Source organism: Wyeomyia smithii, chromosome 1 (assembly GCF_029784165.1).
Source record: "Wyeomyia smithii strain HCP4-BCI-WySm-NY-G18 chromosome 1, ASM2978416v1, whole genome shotgun sequence".
In the NCBI taxonomy this organism is placed as follows: Eukaryota; Metazoa; Arthropoda; class Insecta; order Diptera; family Culicidae; genus Wyeomyia; species Wyeomyia smithii.
This window is the reverse complement of record NC_073694.1, coordinates 125,684,388-125,704,420: the sequence shown is the minus strand read 5'-3', so window position 1 is coordinate 125,704,420 and position 20,033 is coordinate 125,684,388. Positions and strand designations below refer to the sequence as shown.

The 20,033-nt window shown below is 37.7% G+C and overlaps 2 protein-coding genes across 13 annotated transcripts in view; one reads left to right on the top strand and one right to left on the bottom strand.

Moving 5' to 3' along the window:
* LOC129722120 (probable serine/threonine-protein kinase DDB_G0282963) overlaps positions 1-20,033 on the top strand; it is a 197,843-nt gene that overhangs the window by 114,922 nt on the left and 62,888 nt on the right. For all 12 annotated transcript variants that reach the window (XM_055676039.1, XM_055675877.1, XM_055675394.1 and 9 more), the window contains 4 exons: positions 7,757-7,879; positions 7,944-8,070; positions 8,123-8,250; positions 18,806-18,912. In XM_055676039.1, the coding sequence (XP_055532014.1) occupies positions 7,757-7,879; positions 7,944-8,070; positions 8,123-8,250; positions 18,806-18,912 (485 nt within the window). The remainder of the gene's footprint in view (positions 1-7,756; positions 7,880-7,943; positions 8,071-8,122; positions 8,251-18,805; positions 18,913-20,033) is intronic.
* LOC129723146 (uncharacterized) overlaps positions 1-20,033 on the bottom strand; it is a 425,361-nt gene that overhangs the window by 390,154 nt on the left and 15,174 nt on the right. The window lies entirely within an intron of this gene.

Sequence of the window (20,033 nt, the reverse complement as noted above, 5' to 3'; positions counted from 1 at the left end):
CTGCGTGTTAGTAAGGGTAGTGCTATGATCCTACTAACAGTCTCCTCTGTATCGGGATTCGTGCATATGATCTGCAACCGACTGTCTTACATCAGCTCTAAACATACAAAAGCACACAGCGATCATACCATTATAATTTATAATATTTATCGAAATTTATTAACTAAGTCATTACGTTTTTATAAACGATATTCCTTATTTTAGTTTTACCATATATTACAATAACAAGTTTAAATGTAACTCAATTTATTGAACACCATTGGTATTCAAAAATATTCAGGCTGTCTTTCAATATTTGGACTTGGACAATTTCCTTTCGATATTTACAGCAAATAACATTTTGTTTATCAGTAAAGTCGTTCTGATTATTATTTTAGTAATGTGTGTCAGGTGTAAATATACTTGTGGAGCTATTCACTAGAGGACATTGCATAATTTTTATATAATTCAAAAATTCTTTTTCATATAGAAACAAACATAACATGGAACGGTAGACTGGTTTGGACAGATTATCTGAAAAATAAAAAACAGGAAGAGTGGTGAAAATTAGTGATTTCTCAAACAATTAAGATTGTTTATTGTCAGTTACTCAATTACAATATTGTCTTTCCAACCGTGCGTTTGTAGGATCTGTTCGAACACCTCCCGATTCAGCTTCGCCAAAAGAATGTTTTCTAGCGTTTCTTTTCCAAGAGTTACTCTGTGAGAGGAAAGCACTAATGCTAGAGTGGAGAAAGCTCGTTCCACAGACACTTGGTTAGACGGGGTTGCCAAAACTACCATCGCCACTTCAAACAACTCAGGATGGCTTATTCTTCGCTTAATCCAATACTCTTAAACATCTTCAGTATAGTTCAAGCGAGGCTCTGCATCTTGAACTTTGAGCTGTTGTTTAAAAGTTAGCTTCTGTGATATATCATCGTCGGATGTACTACCCAAAACCTAAATTAATCCACCTAGCGGTCAGACCCAGCCTCTCTCATTTAAACTTTTATTTGTAAAAATAGATTTACAGGAACGCTTCAATCCAATAAAAGTATATCCACTCTTAAATAAAAAATAATCCATAATCGACCTCAGGCAACATTTTGGATTGTAAGATGGCAACTTCCGGTTTCTGGAAATCAAGTTGAAATGGACGATTCCCATTAAATATGAGTATCTCCGGAACCAGAAAGATGCACAGAAGCTAAAAATTGATCACAGACACAATCTTGAATTTTAAGATGGTGACTTCCGCTGTCTGGCAAACAGCCGGAAATGACCAAATACCATTCAATATGAATCTTTTCGGAACCAGAATTACGCCCAGATGACAGAAATTGATTTCACAGGCAATTTTAAAGTTCAAATGACGACTTTCGGTTTCTGAAAAACAGCCCAAAGTGATCAAATACCACCCAATATGAGTATCTCCGGAGCCAGAATGTTGCAAGAACACCACTATGAATTGTAGGATGGCAACTTCTGGTTTCTGAAAAACAGCCAAAAATGGCCGATTTCCGTCTGACATGAGTATCTCCGGATCTAGAATGATACACAGCAGCTGAAATCGACCACACATCCCATTTTGGATTCTAGGTTGGCGACTTCCGGTTCCTGGGAAACAGCCGAAAATGATCGAATAACACCCAATGTGGGTGTTTCTTCAACCAGAATGACACTCAGAGGCTAGAAATTATCTTAAATACCATTTTGAAATCCAAGATGGCGACTTTCGGTTTATGAAAAACAGCCTAAAATAACCAAATACCATCCAATATGAGTATCTCTGGAACTAGAATGATGCAATGAGCTAACAATTGACCTCAGGCGCCATTTTGAATTGCTAAATGGCAACTTTTAGGAAACAGTCGAAAATGACCGAATAATACTCAATATGAATATTTCTGTAATCGAAATGCCACATATCAAATTGTTATGAAGCTTGTTATTTGTAATTTCGAGAGATGACTCGTTCGTATGACACTAGTTATGTTCAAACAAGTCATGTAGTCTTTGAGATAATAGACTTTAGTTGTTTTATTAACAATTTAATACATAACGGTTGCTTAACTTCGATTATAATCCAATAAAATGGGAACGTAGACGGCAGCCAAACTTTGAAACCACATGTTTAATCATAATTCATCAGTTAACCCTTAGCCTGCTCATCTGATAATAATATTGATAATATTGATTGAATCGGTTGTGTAGTTTCTGAGATAATGAAGTTTCGTGATTTTCACATTTCGACACATTACAGACAAAGTTACAGTCCGATTATATTTAAATTCAATAGGGTGTTATGAGGCAGCTAGACCTCTCATTTGACTTTAATTTAGTGAAAATCGGCTCAGCCATCTCTGAGAAAAGTGAGTGAGTCCAAGTAGTCTTCGGAATATGTTCCTTTTCATAGCTGGATTTCACATTTTTAAACATAACAGGCAAAGTAATAGTCTGATTGCAAAACAAATCAATAAGGTCTTATGGGGCAACTAGACCTTCCATTTGACACTGATTTTATGAAAATCGGTCTAGCCATCTCTGAGAAACATGAGTGAGATTAAACAGTCTTCAGAACACGTTTCTCTCCATAACTTTTGAACCACAAGTTCAATCTTCATAAAATTTTAAGGTTAAGGGTTTTTCAGGTAGCCCGTTAATTTGAAATATATTTTGTTCAAATCGGTTGCATAGTTTTCGAGATAATGATGTTTCATGATTTTTACATTTTGCTACATAACCTCTAAGCTAAAAATCCGATTACAATGAAATTTAATAGGGTTTTATGGGACAACAAGACCTTTCATTTGCAATTAAATTCATGAAAATCGGTCCAGCCATCTTTGAGAAAAGTGAGTGAGAATAAAAATCTGCACATACACACACACAAACACACACACACACACATACACACATACACACACACATACACACACACACATACAGAAAATGCTCAGCTCGTCGAGCTGAGTCGAGTGATATATGCCATTCGGCCCTTTGGAGCACTTTTATAGCTTCGGTTTTGCAAGTGATTGCTATACCTTTCTAGGAGAAAGGCAAAAATCTGTTAGAAACTCATGAAAATTATTGTTGTCGCTGGTATCACATTTTTCGGTTTCAGTAGAGTTGAAAGAAGGTCGGAGTTTACAAATGCGATTCCATGTGTCCATAATACTGTTCTACAAAAGTGATATGAAATACTATTTGTAATCATTCCCTTACTTGGATATAAGATGTTTTACAAACTGAGAAACGTTTTTACCTGTATAAGTGACTTCTCTTCGTCGTTAAACAGCTTCGAATGGAGGAAATTTAGGCGTGGATCCAAGTATAAAGCCATTTGGAATGCACGAGACTTTTTCAAGCTTTCCAATCGCTTTTGAATCGACTCGATTAATTTTGGTACGAAAGGGTTGAAAGGAATGCTTTTGAGCTCATTAATTGTCTTCAACCAAGCCAAATAAAAATACGACAACGATACGTGCTTATCTTGCATTCGTTTAGTGCAAACAAACAAAGGCTTGAAGGCTTGAACATAATCTTCAATGAATAACCAGTTCTCGGCCGAGACATCTAAAATTACCAAACATTTAATTGAGTTTTATTCCATGATGTAAAAGCAATATTCATTTTCAATTCACCTAATTCTGGAAACTCAGTGGCTAGTTTCTGGAAAACTTGCTTTTGCCGTTGGAAGTTTTCCATCATTTGGAATATGCCTCCCCATCGGGTTTGACACCATACTGGTGGAATCGTAACGTTGTGGAATTTGAAGTACGTTTTGTATTTGGCATGTCTGCATTTTTTCGCGACCGCAGTGATTTCTATAACTGATTTGTTCGTCTTCTTAACCACATCCAATATAGCCAATTGTAAGGTGTGCACCGAGCAACGGATCAAATTCAATTGTTCTTTAAACTCTCCTGTCAAACTTTCTATTATTTCATTATTTTGATCTTCCTCCTCGTAGTCATCGGGAATTTCAAAACCGACAGCTTCCGTCTCAGAAATAATGCTATTGAGTTCAATTTTCAGCTGCTTCACGGCTGCAATCATGTTTGCACCGTTTTTTTTTATTCTCGCTTATTTTCCGTCGGTCTAGTTCCGCCACTGTTGTGGCCAATCACCGACGCCCAGGAAGGCGACTCCACACCCAGGACCCTAACTCACGACCCGTTTATTAACGGACCGACGCCAACGGCTTTACTTCCTCATGCGATGGAAGGCGTGATCCCAGAGATTTTTCGCCTCAGAAAATCTCCCGGTGTCGGCTAGGATTGAATCTAGACCAGTTGGGTTGGTTGTGAGTGGATCACGCCACCTCACAACCATCGACACCTATGTCGGCGGTGGGATTCGAACCCAGGCGTCGAGCGTGGTTGGCGGAGACGTTACCAACCACACTAGGCCCCCGCTCGTGTGTTTGCACCGTTATCCACCGTAACCGAAAAAATCTGCTCAATAGATACGCCATATGAAGTTAAAACTTCTAAAATTGTCTTTTTGAGAAATGTAGCAGTTTGTCTCTCTTTGATTTCAATCATGCCTTTAACATGCGTTATTAACTAGTACACAATGTATTACCTGTATAACACAAACTTCCTACCCAATAGCTCACGTCATTGGTTGGAAAAGTATTCTTTGGTATACTTACCACTAGTCCGAATAACCACTCGGCCGTCTAGAGCATACTGAATGTTTATTCCTAAAATGCTCCGGTTATATCGAGATGCAGAATCCACTTTTACTGAGATGAGTTTTCCTTCTATTTCTTTCGCTATAGCAGCGCGGATTTCCTTAGCGATGTCGCTGATGTGGTGCTTTAAATTATTGCGATAAATTTTGGCTGCAACCGCGTCTGCCAAAGCGTCAAACAACTCTTTAAACCCCTCCCATTCCACGCATGACAATGGTAAGTGGTGAAGAGTCACAACCTTTATAATAGATTCCATAAACAGCTGCTTATCTACAGCGACCTGTCTTTTCGTGATGACTCGTGGTTTCTTTTGGGGAATTTTATCTTCCTTGAGTAAGCCGTGTTTAAACGCTTCGAAAGGATGCTTAGTACGGAAATGACGTATAAAATTCCCGACGTCCAAAACCGCTTGAAAATGGTTGCATCCGCTTTCGACATCAATTTGACATCGCCCAGCATTTCCATCACGTGCAATGAACGGTAACGCAATGTCCTGTAACGTACGCTTTCCTAAAACACGGGTTTTGATGTTAAAGCACTTTTTCAAAACTTACAACCAGTAAACATACCTGCACTACGCTTCCTTGTTCTGATGTCACCATTATCACAAGAAAAGCTTCCACTATCGATACTCATTTTAGGTTTTTTTTTTTAGAAATGAAATAAATATTTTTTAAAAACACTTCGAAAAAAGTCAGCAACGCCAAGCGAAATTGATTTTTTATCTTTGAGTTTCACTTTCCCGGTTGCTACGTTTGAATTGATGGATGAACCGATCCGAAAATCTTCCGTTTCATTATCTCTCATATTGTATGTTCACTTTGAGACGCCGAGTAACGATGAACAGTTTTGTTTATATCGTATATCAGGTAGTGAAACCGATGGTCATGGCAACATGTATCAACTACGCGCAGAAGTTGCAGAGTTTCGTTGTTATAAAACTCAATTGATAATTTTAACCACTGGATGGCACATTTCTTAGAATATTTGACCAAGCTATTTTATTCCGCCTGTGTGCTACAATAAAAGGTTCAAGTCTCCCCAGTCTCCCCTACACCTGGGTGGGAAAATTAAGTGTACAACATTGTCAAAAGGAACCAAAATGAGATGCCATCGACGGCCACTTCAAGCCTGTAATATTTTTTAATAATATCAGAATGATAAGTATAGAATTGTATTGATTTCTGTTATCTTGTTTGAATGTTTAAAAGGATTTCTAGAAAAATCAAAAGCAAAAGACTATGGAATCAAATACGTTATTTCATCCCTCAAAGACACAAACTGCTTTAAACGATATCCGTCAATATCTGTTTAGAATGAAAATTTCGAATATTTCGCATTTTTTGTTTTTCAATCAATGAACAGGTGTCTATGATGGTTTGAAACCCCTCCCTTCTTTGTAAGGGAGGGGTTCCATACAAATGAAACACAAATTTCTGCACAACTCAAGAACTTATCAAACAAAAGAAATATTTCTCAAATATATTGGCACTCCTCCCTACGGGCCAATAAAAATGAAATACAATTTTTTGCATAACTCGAGAACTTATCAAAAACATAGAACCAATTTTGCGCGTGTGGATGTTTTTGAGAGGAAAATTTATTTCTGTAGTGGTTTAACACCCTACTCTCTTCTGGAAGGGAGGGCTCCCATACAAATGAAACAATTTTTCTGTACAACTCAAGAACTAATCAGGTAAATTTGTTGTGTGATGGTTTTGAAAGCAAGAAATATTCTTATGGTGGTTCGATATCTTTCTCTCTTCTGGAAAGGAAGGCTCCTATACAAGTGTAACACTAATTTCTGCATTACTCGGGAACTAATAAAGCAAATGGAACCAAATTTGTTATGTGGAAGTTTTTTAAGGCAAAAAATGTTTCTATGATGGTATGACATGGTTTGAACGGGAGTGGGGAGTCTCCCAATAAATTGAAGCAGATATTTCAACCAATTTTCCGAAAAACAGTGTAAAATGATCGGGATGATGTACAGTAGCCAAATATCGACTACAGGCGCTATATTTGAATCCGAGATGGTTTTTGAAAAACTGTTGAAAATGATCCAATACCACCCAATATCGGTATTTCTGGAATATGAACAATGCCCAGATGCCCAGATGCCAGAAATGGATTCCACATGCCATTTTGAAATCCAATATGGCGACCTCCGGTGTCTGGAAAACAGCTGAAAGTGTCCAAATACTATCAAACATAAGTATTTCCGGAATCATAATGATGTACATAAGCCAAAAATCGACCTCAGACTTCGGTTTGAATTCTAAGATGGCAACTTCCGGTTTTTAAAAAACAGCCCAGATGATCGATTTCCACCTCATTTGGGTTTTCTGGAACCAGAATGACACACAGAAGTAGAAAATTCCGGTGTCAAATACCATCCAAGATAAATCGAAACCAGAATGACAGCCAGAGGCCAGAAATTGGCTTTGCATGATATTTTGAAATCCAATAAGACATCTTCCGGTTTCTAGTTTCCGGAAGTGACATAATACAACCCAATATTGACCTCAGACACCATTTTAAATTCTAAGATGGCGATTTCCGGCTTCTGGAGAACAGCTACAAATGGCCGAATACCACCCAATATGGGTTTTTCAGAATAAGGATGATGCACAGAGACCAGAAGTTGACTCCGAAATCCAAAATGACGACTGATGTACGGAAGTCAAAAGGGGAGGAAGTTGTCATTCCGATAAAACCCATCATTGTAAACGATTTGTCTATTAAGTTTGAACGTATCCAATAACTGATTCGTTATACATTTGCCAAATATAAACAAATCGCAAGGTCACTCTTTGGATGTATGTAGATTCAAATATAAATGTTTGAAATTATTAAAATGAAGAAAAAATGGGTTTGCCGCGTCAGCTAGACAGTATATAAATTTGATAGGCTTCTTGATATTTTAAATAATAACGAAACCAAGCTTAGAACATAACTTGATACAAAAACAGTTCGTAACAAATTAGCTGATCAGGATACTAGCTTTAAATAATTTACAATTAATAAAGATAGGTATGATTTCATGTAACTTATGTAATTTATCATTTTCTTCAGTGCTATACTAGGAGACAAAGAAGTTGAGGACGATTCGTCATTCCCGAGAATAAATAGACATACATCACTAAGCAGAGAAAGTGATTCTGAGGAACCTCGATTCCATACAATGCACAGGTTAAGGTGAATAAATCGTAGTCTTAAAGTTGCTTTCAGTTAATTTGTCAAATATTCCTATAAATTGTAGAAGTTCGCGTCCATCGCAACGAAGTACCGTCGAAGTGAATGATTCTGCTAGCTCTGGAGAGGAAGATGATGATGACGGGTTTGAAATTTTAACCGCAGAGAACCTATTTTCTACGTTACTGTCAAGGGTAAATAATACTAAACTTAAAAACCACCATACAGATGTTTTGTATCTCTTAGGTGCGTGCATTAACAAACCGTCTTAATGTAAACGAGCCGAACTCGACTGGATTTCCATCATCGCGTTTTATCAGCAATCTTCGTCAGTCTCAAGCTCCATTTTGGCACCACCATGAACCTTTTGCTAGGTAAGTTTTTTTATATTTAAAACTTTATTTTGTGGTAAGTATCTACTTTATATTCGTGCATGACTGAAAATAATTTTCGATCTTCCTCAAAGAATTGTACTTCAATCTTCTACCTTAATTCGTTACATATGTGATAGGTATAATAGCTAAACTGGGTTTTATCACGCACAGCTAATCAAAAGCTCATGCTGAGCGGTAAACATGCCACAACAGTTAACGTGAACTTTCGTTTGCGATTTGTGCTCTGTCTGACGACGAATAATACATAATGCGTCGGTAATCCAATATCAATTTTCGACTACATTCAACGCAAACATATCAAACGATAGGGTCTCCTGGGTTTTGAAACTTTCAAAACCGCAAAATATGGTTTGAATCATGATAATGCATTGCACTAGCTTTTTTCAATGGAGGCGGATGGTGGTTATGGTGGACAATAAAGAAATTCTATCTCCAAAATAAAAACCCAAAATTAATCCACCTAGCGGTGAGACCCAGCCTTTCTCTTTCAAACTTATTATTTATTTGAATAGATTTACATGAAACCTTCAATTAATAGAAAAAAATACACCTTGATAATTTCTGCTGGATTTATTTTCTACTCTATATAACCAATTTCTGGTAGCCAAAAGCATAACTATACCGAACATTTTGGAAGTAACATGAAATTAATTCGTTTCAAATATATGATCCAATTTTTTTGTTCTTGGTATAATCGAAACGTCACGGTACTCATATATAGGTCGGACTCGATTGTATATCATTTTAGATTCAACTTTTTATACTAGGAAAATTTTCCCTGGCCTGAAAAGACCAAATATCTTTCGATATTAGAAATTGTGGAACAGTATGATAACCAAAATCAACTCAGACGCCATTTTAAAATTTTGGATGGTGGCTTCCAGTTTTATTACCCAATGTGAGTTTTTCAGTAACCGGGATAATTCTTAGAGGCCGGGAATCAACTCCATAGTTCATTTTGAAATCCGATTTTGCGACTTATGGTTTTTGGAAAGCAACCTCAAATTGTAAAATTCAATCCAATTAAGGTATATTCACTCTTTGGGTCCTAGAGTATTGAAGTTGTATTTGGAGTAATAATTGAAGTATAAAATGTGAAATTTGACGTTATATTTGTGCTAAAGAAATATCGAAATAGAAAAATGAATCCTAATTTTAAACACTTTAACCACGAGCAATACCAGGAACGTTCAAATAGTACAATATATTTTGATCAATCAATTTCGTTTCTTTCCATAACTTTTGAATCACGTATCAATTTGTTATGAAATTCTTTATTCGTACGTTTGAGAGACAGCCTGTAGTTATGTTCAAATAAATCGTGTACTCTTTTTGTTGATAGACTTTCTCTGTTTTCAGAATTTAACACATAACAGTTGTAATAAAAGTCCGATTATAATTGAAGTCTTTAGTAAACCCTTAACTAGCCCGTTAATTTGATACCAATATTGTTGAAATCGGTTGTGTAGTTTGTGAGACAACGAAGTTTCGTGATTTTCACATTTTGATACATTACAGACAAAGTTACAGTCCGATTACAATGAAAGTTAATAGGATGTTATTAGGCAGCTAGACCTTTTATTTGATACTAATTTTGTGAAAATCGGCTCAGCCATCTCTGAGAAAAGTGAGTGAGTTTAAGTATTCTTCGGAATATGTTTCTTTTTATAGCTAGATTTCACATTTTGAAACATAACAGGCAAAGTAAGAGTCCGATTGCAAAACAAATCAATATGGTTTTATGGAACAAATAGACCTTCCATTTGACACAGATTTTATGAATATCGGTCCAGCCATCTCTGAGAAACGTGGATGAGATTAAACAGTCTCCAGTGTAACGGTAACCCCGTTCCTCTCATATAGCCAAAGGTTTAACGTTACATTGTTGAAACAATTAGAAAAATAAGCGGTCTTCTACAAGGTTAGTAAAATTATACGGCACACAGCCTTCTGCTAGGTGTATCTAGGTTAACCCGAAAAGAAATACATTGCACATTCTTGTCCAAGTAAAAAAACAAACATTAAAAATTATGTCAGCTAGCATGATCACGCGGCGCACTCAGCGGCGCATGAGTGTCCTAGGTAAATCGGAGATCGAGAGCATTAATTAATTGCCGCTCTTAGCTCTCCTGGTCACTAGAGCTTTCGCTCATATAGAATGAAATGGCCATAGAATGGCTTAAGTATAAGCGGAATAGAAGATAGAAGTTAGGCTAGCAGGAAGTTAGCATGTAAACCTTCAATTAATCGGAAAGTAAATGTGATTCCGTACGGTTCGTGCCGTACGTACAGGAATTTCGTGGTGCGGTTCAAATAATTCGCCTCAAAGTATCACAATTCCTGGTAGGGCAACAGGAGTTACGTTCTCCTAGAAAGGCATAGCAATCACTGGCAAAACCGAAGCTATAAAAGTGCTCCAAAAGGCCGAATGGCATATATCACTCGACTCAGTTCGACGAGCTGAGCATTTTCTGTAAGTGTGTATGTATTGTTGTGTGTGTGTGTGTGTGTATGTGAAATTTTTCATTCTCACTCGATTTTCTCATAGATGGCTGAACCTATTTTCATAAAATTATTCTCAAATGAAAGCTCTAGTTGCCCCATAAAACCTTATTAAATTTTATTGTAATCGGATTTTTCTTTTGTATGTTATTTATCAAAATGTGAAAATCACGAAAGTTCATTATCTCAGAAAGTACACAACCGATTTCAACAAAATTGGTTTTAAATGAACGAGCAACTTAAAATACCGTTGACTTTTTAATTTTATAGAGGTTGGACATTTGGTTCAAAAGTTATGGAAATAAACGTGTTCTGAAAACTGTTTAATCTCATTCATGTCTCTTAAAGATGGCTGGACCGAATTTCATAAAATCAGTGTCAAATGGAAGGTCTAGTTGCCCAGTAAGACTCTATAGATTTGTTTTGCAATCAGATTTTCACTTTTCCTGTTATGTTCAAAAATGTGAAATCCAGCAATGAAAAGAATCATTCCGAAGACTACTTAAACTCACTCACTTTTCTCAGAGATGGCTGAACCGATTCCTACAAAATTATGTACTGTCAAATGAAAGGTTAAGCTGCCTCATAACATCATATTGAGTTTTACTGTAACTTCATCCGTAATGTATCAAAATGTGAAAATCACGAAACTTTATTATCTCAGAAACTACACAACCGATTTGAACAATACTGATAAAGGATTAACGGGCTAGCTAAGAGTTGACTGATGAATTATTATGATCGAACAGGAGAAGGATGTTGTTTTGTCATATCTGACGATGGCTGAATAACAGTACGTGGTCATGTAAAACAAACATAGTGTGTATATTTCACCGAGAAAGATCAACCATCCAAAGAGAATAAATGTGTCAAAAGGATAACGCAACAATTGCACAATGAATACATTTGCAGCGATCGAAATCATAATATGTATAATATACACAAAATCGCAGCGTTTCGGTAGACTTCGGTTTTGAGCAAGCGATCAGTTTTTGGGCGCTCAAAAAACGCTGGTTACTTTCGCGATTCGGTGGGTATCAAAGGCTCGTGCATCCCTAATCACCGTCAGCAACCGAAACAGCCAATAACAAGCCTTGTTGCAACAGAATTTACTGACGCTGGTGCCAGTAACGTGGAACCGAATGCATATGAATAAAACCGTCGTTAAATGCAAAATGTTTTAAACAAATCCAATGTCTTTTTAATTGTTATTGATTCGATGGTGTGCTTGAATGACCGGATTCATGATAGTGAATCGATCAGTTCATATTTGCATTAACCATTATGTACTCGGTAATTTTAACACACGTAAGCACTCAGCAGGGTACCCGGGTACCCACCAAAATGAAATGCTTCTTACTTCCTCAACTCTTGACCGATTTTCGATCTTGACCCGTCAAAAGATTGGAAAATTTGCCTTTTTTTATTAGATGGGGTCGGAAGAGCCATTGGTCCCCATATGGTTCCCGTAAATCCGAATCTTCGGGACCATGTTCAAGGTCGGGAATCGGCTCCGAAATGGCAAATGGACTCAAAATAAATAAAAAAAATTTCCTGGAGGGGTTTTAATGAATTTTGATACGAATATTGGTCGGTTTTATTGACAATTGTACACAGTTGTCTTACTGGAACATGCTTCCGAAGATCCGGATTTACAGGAACCATATATGGTCACTGGGTCATGTCGGTCTCGGATTCTAAAAGTAGACAGATTTTCCAATCTTTTGACAGGCCAAGATCAAAAATCGGCCAAGAAATGAAAAAGCAAGCTTTCAGCTGGCTGAGTTGAGGTTATCCTTGTTTTTTAAAGAAATAAAGTCTGAAAAGGTATCCGGGTACCCTGCCGAGTACATAACGGTTAACCTAGTCAGTACCAAGATCATCAGTATTGATTACTGCTTGCACTGCTTTAACGATAGCAGCGTTCTGAAAAATATTACCAATATCAGTACAAATCATCATGGCAATACTACCACCGGTTAATACTTCAAAAGTGTTTTGGTTTTGAGCCGCCCATTCGCTAGAGCACCAAATGCGTTTTGAACAACACACATTCGTTGTATTAGTTCCGAAACAGTACAAAAGATGCTCTAAAAAGACGCAATTCTGATGTGGTTACGCACAGTCCAACTTTTGCGTGTATAATTTTATTGAGTCTATATATAATCAGGTCTAACCTCAATATGAGAACAGTGACGTTTCAATTATACCACGATCAAAAAAAAATTTCGCGTCACATATTTGAAACATAATTATGTCATGTAATTTGCATGTGTTTATGTATGTTTATATGTGTTTGTATGTTATGTTTCGAATGTTCGGTATAGTTTAGGTGTTGTTTACCAAAAATTTGTTATTTAAAGTATGAATAAATTCAGCAAATATTATCAAGGCATATTTTTTCTGAAAATTGAAGTGTTTTTGTAAATCTATTTAAACAAATAATAAGTTTGAATGAGAAAGGCTGGGTCTCACTGCTAGGTGGATAAATTTGGGTTTCTTGAGAATTCTACACTATTTTGTCGTATCCAACGTACAGATAGGACATCGCAATATTCGGCAACTTTTTTTCTTTCAAATTTTTCCACAACTTTGTTGAAGAAAGCAATCTGGTATATTGAAGGTTAGAAAAAATATTTTTTTTTATCTAACTGTTAGGTGCATTGACCGAAAAACCGAAAACGCCAAAAGTAAGGCCTTGTTCCATGGAATAATTTTGCTGAAGACATTGAGTACATAAAATCAATTTTTCACATTCAAATCTAAAACGATCCCGATTTGTCATGTTTAGACCACTGTGCACTGTGAGATTCCCGAATAATTATTTCCACCAATTGCAAATGTTATGTGATATAATACTCAAGATGTGTAATATTTTTGAAGTTTTTTCATGAAATGGTGATGGAAAAACGTGCTCTACAATAAATATTTTTATAGAACTTTTGGTACTTTGCGACCTTCAAATGGGTATTACTCAAAAATGTACTGTACTATGATTTTGAAATTTTGACCAAATCTATTGGTGTACTCAGATCCTTTGGTCCTTTTTTTATAATAACGGTCTGTGAGAGCACCGTGAAACACGAGTATAAAATTTCTCGATAAAGTACAACTATAGCGATTTTGAGCATTGTTGCAAAACAAGTGAGAAACAAAATCATTCTTTTTCATATTTCTGCTTGAGAATGAGATGTTCAATACGCTTCTCCAATTTTTTGCTCTCACACTTTCGAGATTCTCTTTATATTCCACGAGCTTATCGTAGCGCAACTAATAAACACCCGCTGTCGAAAGTACGCGAATAAAAACATGCGAGTAAGAGTACCCGACTAAGAGTGCTTGAAAAAATGTTTGTGTGTAATAGTGTTGATATGTCACTGTTTGTGGCAGAACACACAATAAATTCAAAATAAATATTAGTAAATAATTAATTCATCACAAAACATCCCCCTCTATTAAAAAAAAAATGTTAGTGTTTGCATTTGGTTGATAATGTCGAATTCGTTTTTGCGGTGTAGCTACTAGAGATGGTTGTTAGGATTGGGTTCGAAAAATTTTGAAGGTTTCGTGTTAGGGTTTGGTGAAAAAAAAATATTCGGGTTCGGGTCCGGTTTGGGATTAGAGATGTCGGGCTTAGGCCGGATTTGGGTTTGAAAACCCGAAATCCGACATGTTTCCTGTCCTCGCAGTCTTTCTAGCGGTAGAACAAGTAATTTTGCCCCTTCATTCAACATTTTGGTGCATATATCACCGTTTCAGGAAATTCTACGTTTTTGAGGCAAGACATTGTCAACATTAAAAAATTACAAAACCTAAAGTACCCGACAAAACCCCCTACAGAACATGAATCGTTTCCATTCTACAAGCTTTTTTAAATCTTAATGGTGTCAATCTAAACTCACCTTACCAAACAGTCCCAAGCCTTGGTGTGGTTTTTGCTGTACGTAATAGTCGTCTCCATTCAACTCTGTCCATGGCTGCAGTTCGCCAGCTCTGCAGTCTGCCTAGAGCCCGTAGATCGTCTTCCACCTGATCAATCTACCTTGCCCGCTGTGCACCTCTCCGTCTCGTCCCTGATCGATTGGTCTCAAGAACCATCATTACCGGGCTGTCGTCCGACATCCTTACGACATGTGTGGACGATAGCTGGCTCCCCAAGCAGCTCCTGCAGTTTGTGGTTTATTCGCCTTCTCCACGTTTCGTTCTCCATCTGCTGTCCACCGAAGATGGCACGCAACACTTTCCGCTCGAAGACCGCAAGGGCGCGTTGGTCCTCCACAAGCATATTCCATGTCTCATGCCCGTAGGGGACTGCCGATCTGATCAGCGTCTTGTAGATGGTTAACTTGGTGCGGCGACGAGTTCTACTCGATCGCAGCGTCCTCCGGAGACCAAAGTATGCACTATTCTCTGCCATAACGCGCCGATGAATTTCTCTGCTGGTATCGTTGTCGGCAGCTACCAGCGAGCCCAGGTACACGAACTCGGCGACCATTCCGATTTCATCACGACCAACTTGAACTCAAGGTGAGAGGTTGGCACTGTATTCTCGTGAACCCCTTCTTTTCATATACTTCGTCTTCGATGCATTGATGACCAGTCTAATCCGTTAGGCTTTCGGCCTTTAGTTCGATGTACGTATCCGCCATCTTCATCAAGGTCCGAGCAACAATGTCGATATTGTCGGCGAAGCCAAACAGTTGAACCGACTTTTGGAATATCATGTCGCTCGTGTTAATCCCCGCTCTTGTAATGACACCATCCAGGGCAATGTTAAACAGTAAGCACGAGAGACCATCACCTCACCTTAAACTTCTTCGGGTTTCGAAGGGCTCGAGAGTGCCCCGATACTCGAGCTACACACATCACTCGATTCATCGTCGCTTTGACCAACCGCGTTAGTTTGTCCGGAAATCCGTATTCGTGCTTAATTTGCCATAGCAGGTCTCGATCGATTGTGTCGTATGCCGATTTGAAATCGATGAATAAGTTATATGTTGTATTCGCGGCATTTATGTATAACCTGCCGAACCGCGAATATCCGATCCGTGGTGGCGCAAGCACCCATGAATCCCATTTGGTAGTGCCCCACGAGCTGCTTCGCAAGTGGTGCTAATCGACGGCAGAGTATTTGAGAGAGTACCTTGTAGGCGGTGTTCATCAGAGTGATTGTGTTGCAGCATTCTCACCCGTGCTGCGTTCTTCTCCTTGACTAACTGTTTGCATTCGAAGTCAAACCAGTCATTTCTATGATTCCGAGCCCTTGTACCTAGTAGCGCTACTGCAGTGCTACCTGTGGTGGATCAGATGCTTCTCCAGTCATCTTCAAGAGTAGCTGCGCCAAGCTGCTCTTCCGTGGGTAACGCTACCTCCAGCTGCTGCGCGTATTCCTGTTCAACCCTGGCGTCCCGCAGTTGCTCGATATTTGGTCGCGGCATTCGACTTCGGCGGGTGTTATACACCGTTGATAGTTTTGAGCGCATGCACACAGCTACTAGGTAATGATCCGAATCTATATTCGTACTGCGATAAGTGCGAACATTGATAATGTCGGAGAAGAACCTCCCGTCGATTAGAACGTGGTCGATTTGATTCTCTATCTGTGGGTCGGGTGATCTCCAGGTGGATTTGTGGAAGGTATTAGGTACGCACCGATGGCCGTTATCATTAGACACGGCGTGGAGGTTATCAGGCCCGATTACCGGTCTGTACATTGCCTCCCGTCCTACCTTAGCGTTCATGTCCCTAATGACGACTTTCACGAGCCGTTACGGGCAGCTATCATAGACTTGCTCCAGCTTCGCGTAGTACGCTTCCTTCTCGTCATCGGGTCTTCCTTCATGTGGGCAGTGCACTTTGATTATGCTGTAGTTGAAGAACCGACCCTTTATCCTCAACTTGCACATCCTTGCGTTGATCGGCTGCCACCCCATCATGAAGCCGGTTCACAGCTCGCCGGTGATGCCACAATTCTGGTAGAAACAGCCGCCCGGTGCCCGCTTTTCCATACCTTCTGTCCTGTCCAACAAAGTTCCTGTAGCGCTACGTCTTCGAAGTTGCGTGGATATAGCTCATCGTAGATAATCCTGTCGCATCTTGGGAAGCAGAGCGATTTGCAGTTCCATGTCCCAAGTTCCCAATCGTATTCCTTATTTCGTTGCCTACGTCCATGCCGATTTTTCCGGTCTGTATTATCTCTTCCGTTGCTTGTAACATATTGCTTTCCGGGCGGCTCGTTGGGCCTTCCCCAACGCCGGGGGACATCGTGTCAGCTCTGTTTAGAGTCCCACGCTGACACCAGGGCGTTGCACAGTGGGGATTCGCTGATCATCAGCCCAAAATTGAAAATGAACATTTCCTTCCAATTATATTTTTGCTAAAGTTGTATACCTACTATTGAAGTGTCAGAACCCAAATTTTTAGAGCATTACGAAACATTTCGAATTTTCTATGGTTTTCAAAGTGTACTGATTCTTGTTTTGTTTTTTAGCGTTTTTCATAAGAAGAATGAAATGTTTAGAAATTCGCTGGAGCCTCAAGGGTAACTTGAATTTAGATGACGTCTTAGGAAAAGTTGTCTGTCAAACAGTGGAGAGCAAACTTTTACTCAAACATCGTACTACTCAAAAAAAAAATGGCAGAATAAAGAAATACGTGATTTTTTCATAAAACGGCGTTTAAATTTTATACGTCAGGGTTTAGCACTATTGTCACTAGTTTTAAAAGAAAGCTTGGGAAAAATGCTTTTGAATGCACCTAGACCGATCCTGCGCAGAGTACCCTGTTTTTGAAAATAAAAAAACAAAGAGTGTTCGGTACATACCGGCTTTCAAAATGTAAATTTAAATTGCACACTGCAAGCCGAACAGTTTGATAATAACAACGTTTTCAAACATGTTTCAATGTAATCAATTACACTTTTTTATTTTTACAAGTTGACCTCAGCTATATTGGCTGTTTTGGTTGAGTACCAAAATCATGTTTTAAGGTTGTATTGTACTATTCACTCGTAAAAACGAACGTGTAAATACAAACCATGACATAATAAATCACCTGCTTATTTCTGCAGACCAAATAAAGAATTATTATTTTGACATTGAACACTGCAACCTGAAAACTCTCCCTGAAAAATCAAAAACATTTTTGAAAATGAACACTGAAATGAAGAAAAAAAAAGCATGCGATAAAAAGAAGCCATGTAATATCACTATGAATCACTTTGAAGAAAACAAGTCATAAGTGATTTGCTATACAAAACATATTTTTAATTGAATTTTTTTAAATTTCTCAATAACTGAATAATGTTTCTATGTTTTTTTTTTTCTGGAATATGAAAGTCTTTCAAGCGTCATACATTTTATTTTCTCAGATTTTGGAACTGATGTAAAATCTTCATTATATAATTTGGGAGAAAAAGTATGAAAGACTCGATTTAAGGGTGCCTCAAAGTGCCCCATGTGTCAAAAATACGCATTTTCATGCAAAAATAATATCAAATTCGAGCTCAGCATCCCAAAATTATATAAAAACCATACATTTTCCTTGATTTGAAAACATTTTTTTGCTTGGCCAGCATTTGTCGGATGACATTCCCCGCGCAACACCAACCAGTTGAGTCCATGTTTGAACCGGCAGTCTAGTGTAATCATATGACTCGTGGAGGTGTGAGATAGGAACTTGTGAGGGCCAGAGCTATGTTTGACGCTCTTTCCAGGTTGTCAACTCACCATTTTAAGTCCAATCTGTGTCAATCTATAACACAACGTAATTACACTTAAGAACTGTTGAATCTGAACTACAAAATTTACATTCAAACTCGCAATAATTTGAAATATTCAATCTAACGCTGGCACATACTTTTCTCAACTGCCAACTTAAATTTGATTTTGATTATGACTTTGTGCCAGCGTTAGATTTTATATTTCAAATTATTGCGAGTTTATTGTTACGTATTTCTTCTACTGTAGATTCAAGTGATTTCGTAGTTTAGCAAAAAGGTACTGGCACATAACACGTTTATTATTTTTTTCAGTCGCTTGAATGGAGGAAATGCTACATCATGGCGTCGCAGTATGTCTCGCGATCTCAGCTCGGATATTGATTCCATGTTTTCGCGTTCGGGGGCCACTCTTCCTAGAGGTGAATACCGCAGTTTCTTTGATTAGAATTTCAATTTGTTTTGAATTGATAGTTTATGTTGTAGTTTTCATTTCAAGTTTGTGTTTTCATCTTATTTTAAAACTGCAATAACCTATATTTTGAATCCTTTTTTGCTATTTTTATTTCTAAAGAAGGAAAACCTCGACTGAAGATTTACCTTTAATAACGCCCCTCTCCAATTTAACTTAACTGAAGATGGCCACTACACACACACCTATTAACATGGATTTTAAATTACTAGAACACACCTCTTATATACAAAGGAGAAAACTATGTCATGTAATGATGTACATTAGCCATAAAATCGTTAGACTTACTCGGATTACATACATTTTTTTCGACTCCACAGTGAAACCCAGTACAACTGCATTATGACAATAACACTTTTCAAAAGTATACTCTGTTTCGGATTAAAAATTAGTATTGTTAAATACATAGTTTCATGAACTGTACCGTAGACTTACCAATATACGCACGAATAATATGTTAAAAATAAATGCTTTTTATTAGTTGTGTTGCTACCGTTCCGTTTTTTCAAAGAGTTAATGAATGTTTTATTTATGTACCTAGCGTAACATTAAATAGATGTTTGGATTGATGATGGATTTGAGACATGATAGAGATCAATAAAAGAACGCAATGTTTTTTAGAAACGTAATCTTTACAGTCTTTTCTTCTATCTGTAGATGCAGTCAATACGTTTCCATCGGGCTGTTATATATCGATTCCGTTGAATAACATACATATTCGCGTAGTCCTAATTATGCGACAAATTTGCAAATATAGTCTCAATCCAAAATATTTGTTTAGTGTTCCTCTCAGTTTTGATTTACTGAATTGTTTGTTTTATGAATTTTATGAAAGCTCTTGTCGTTAGTTGTTTTAGTAGCTTGCCGCTTTGCAAATCAAACGTATGAACATAAACTTTCAACTGTTACTTCATCAAGTTGATTGCGAAAGATGGTTAAAGTTGGCGATGAGTTGAAAACACACTATCAATTCATCGAACAAGACTAGAATGAGAGGTAATTACTAATCAAATATTTTGCATGATATTATCTTTGTTCGGATGTACTGAAGAAAACCCATCGATTCGTATA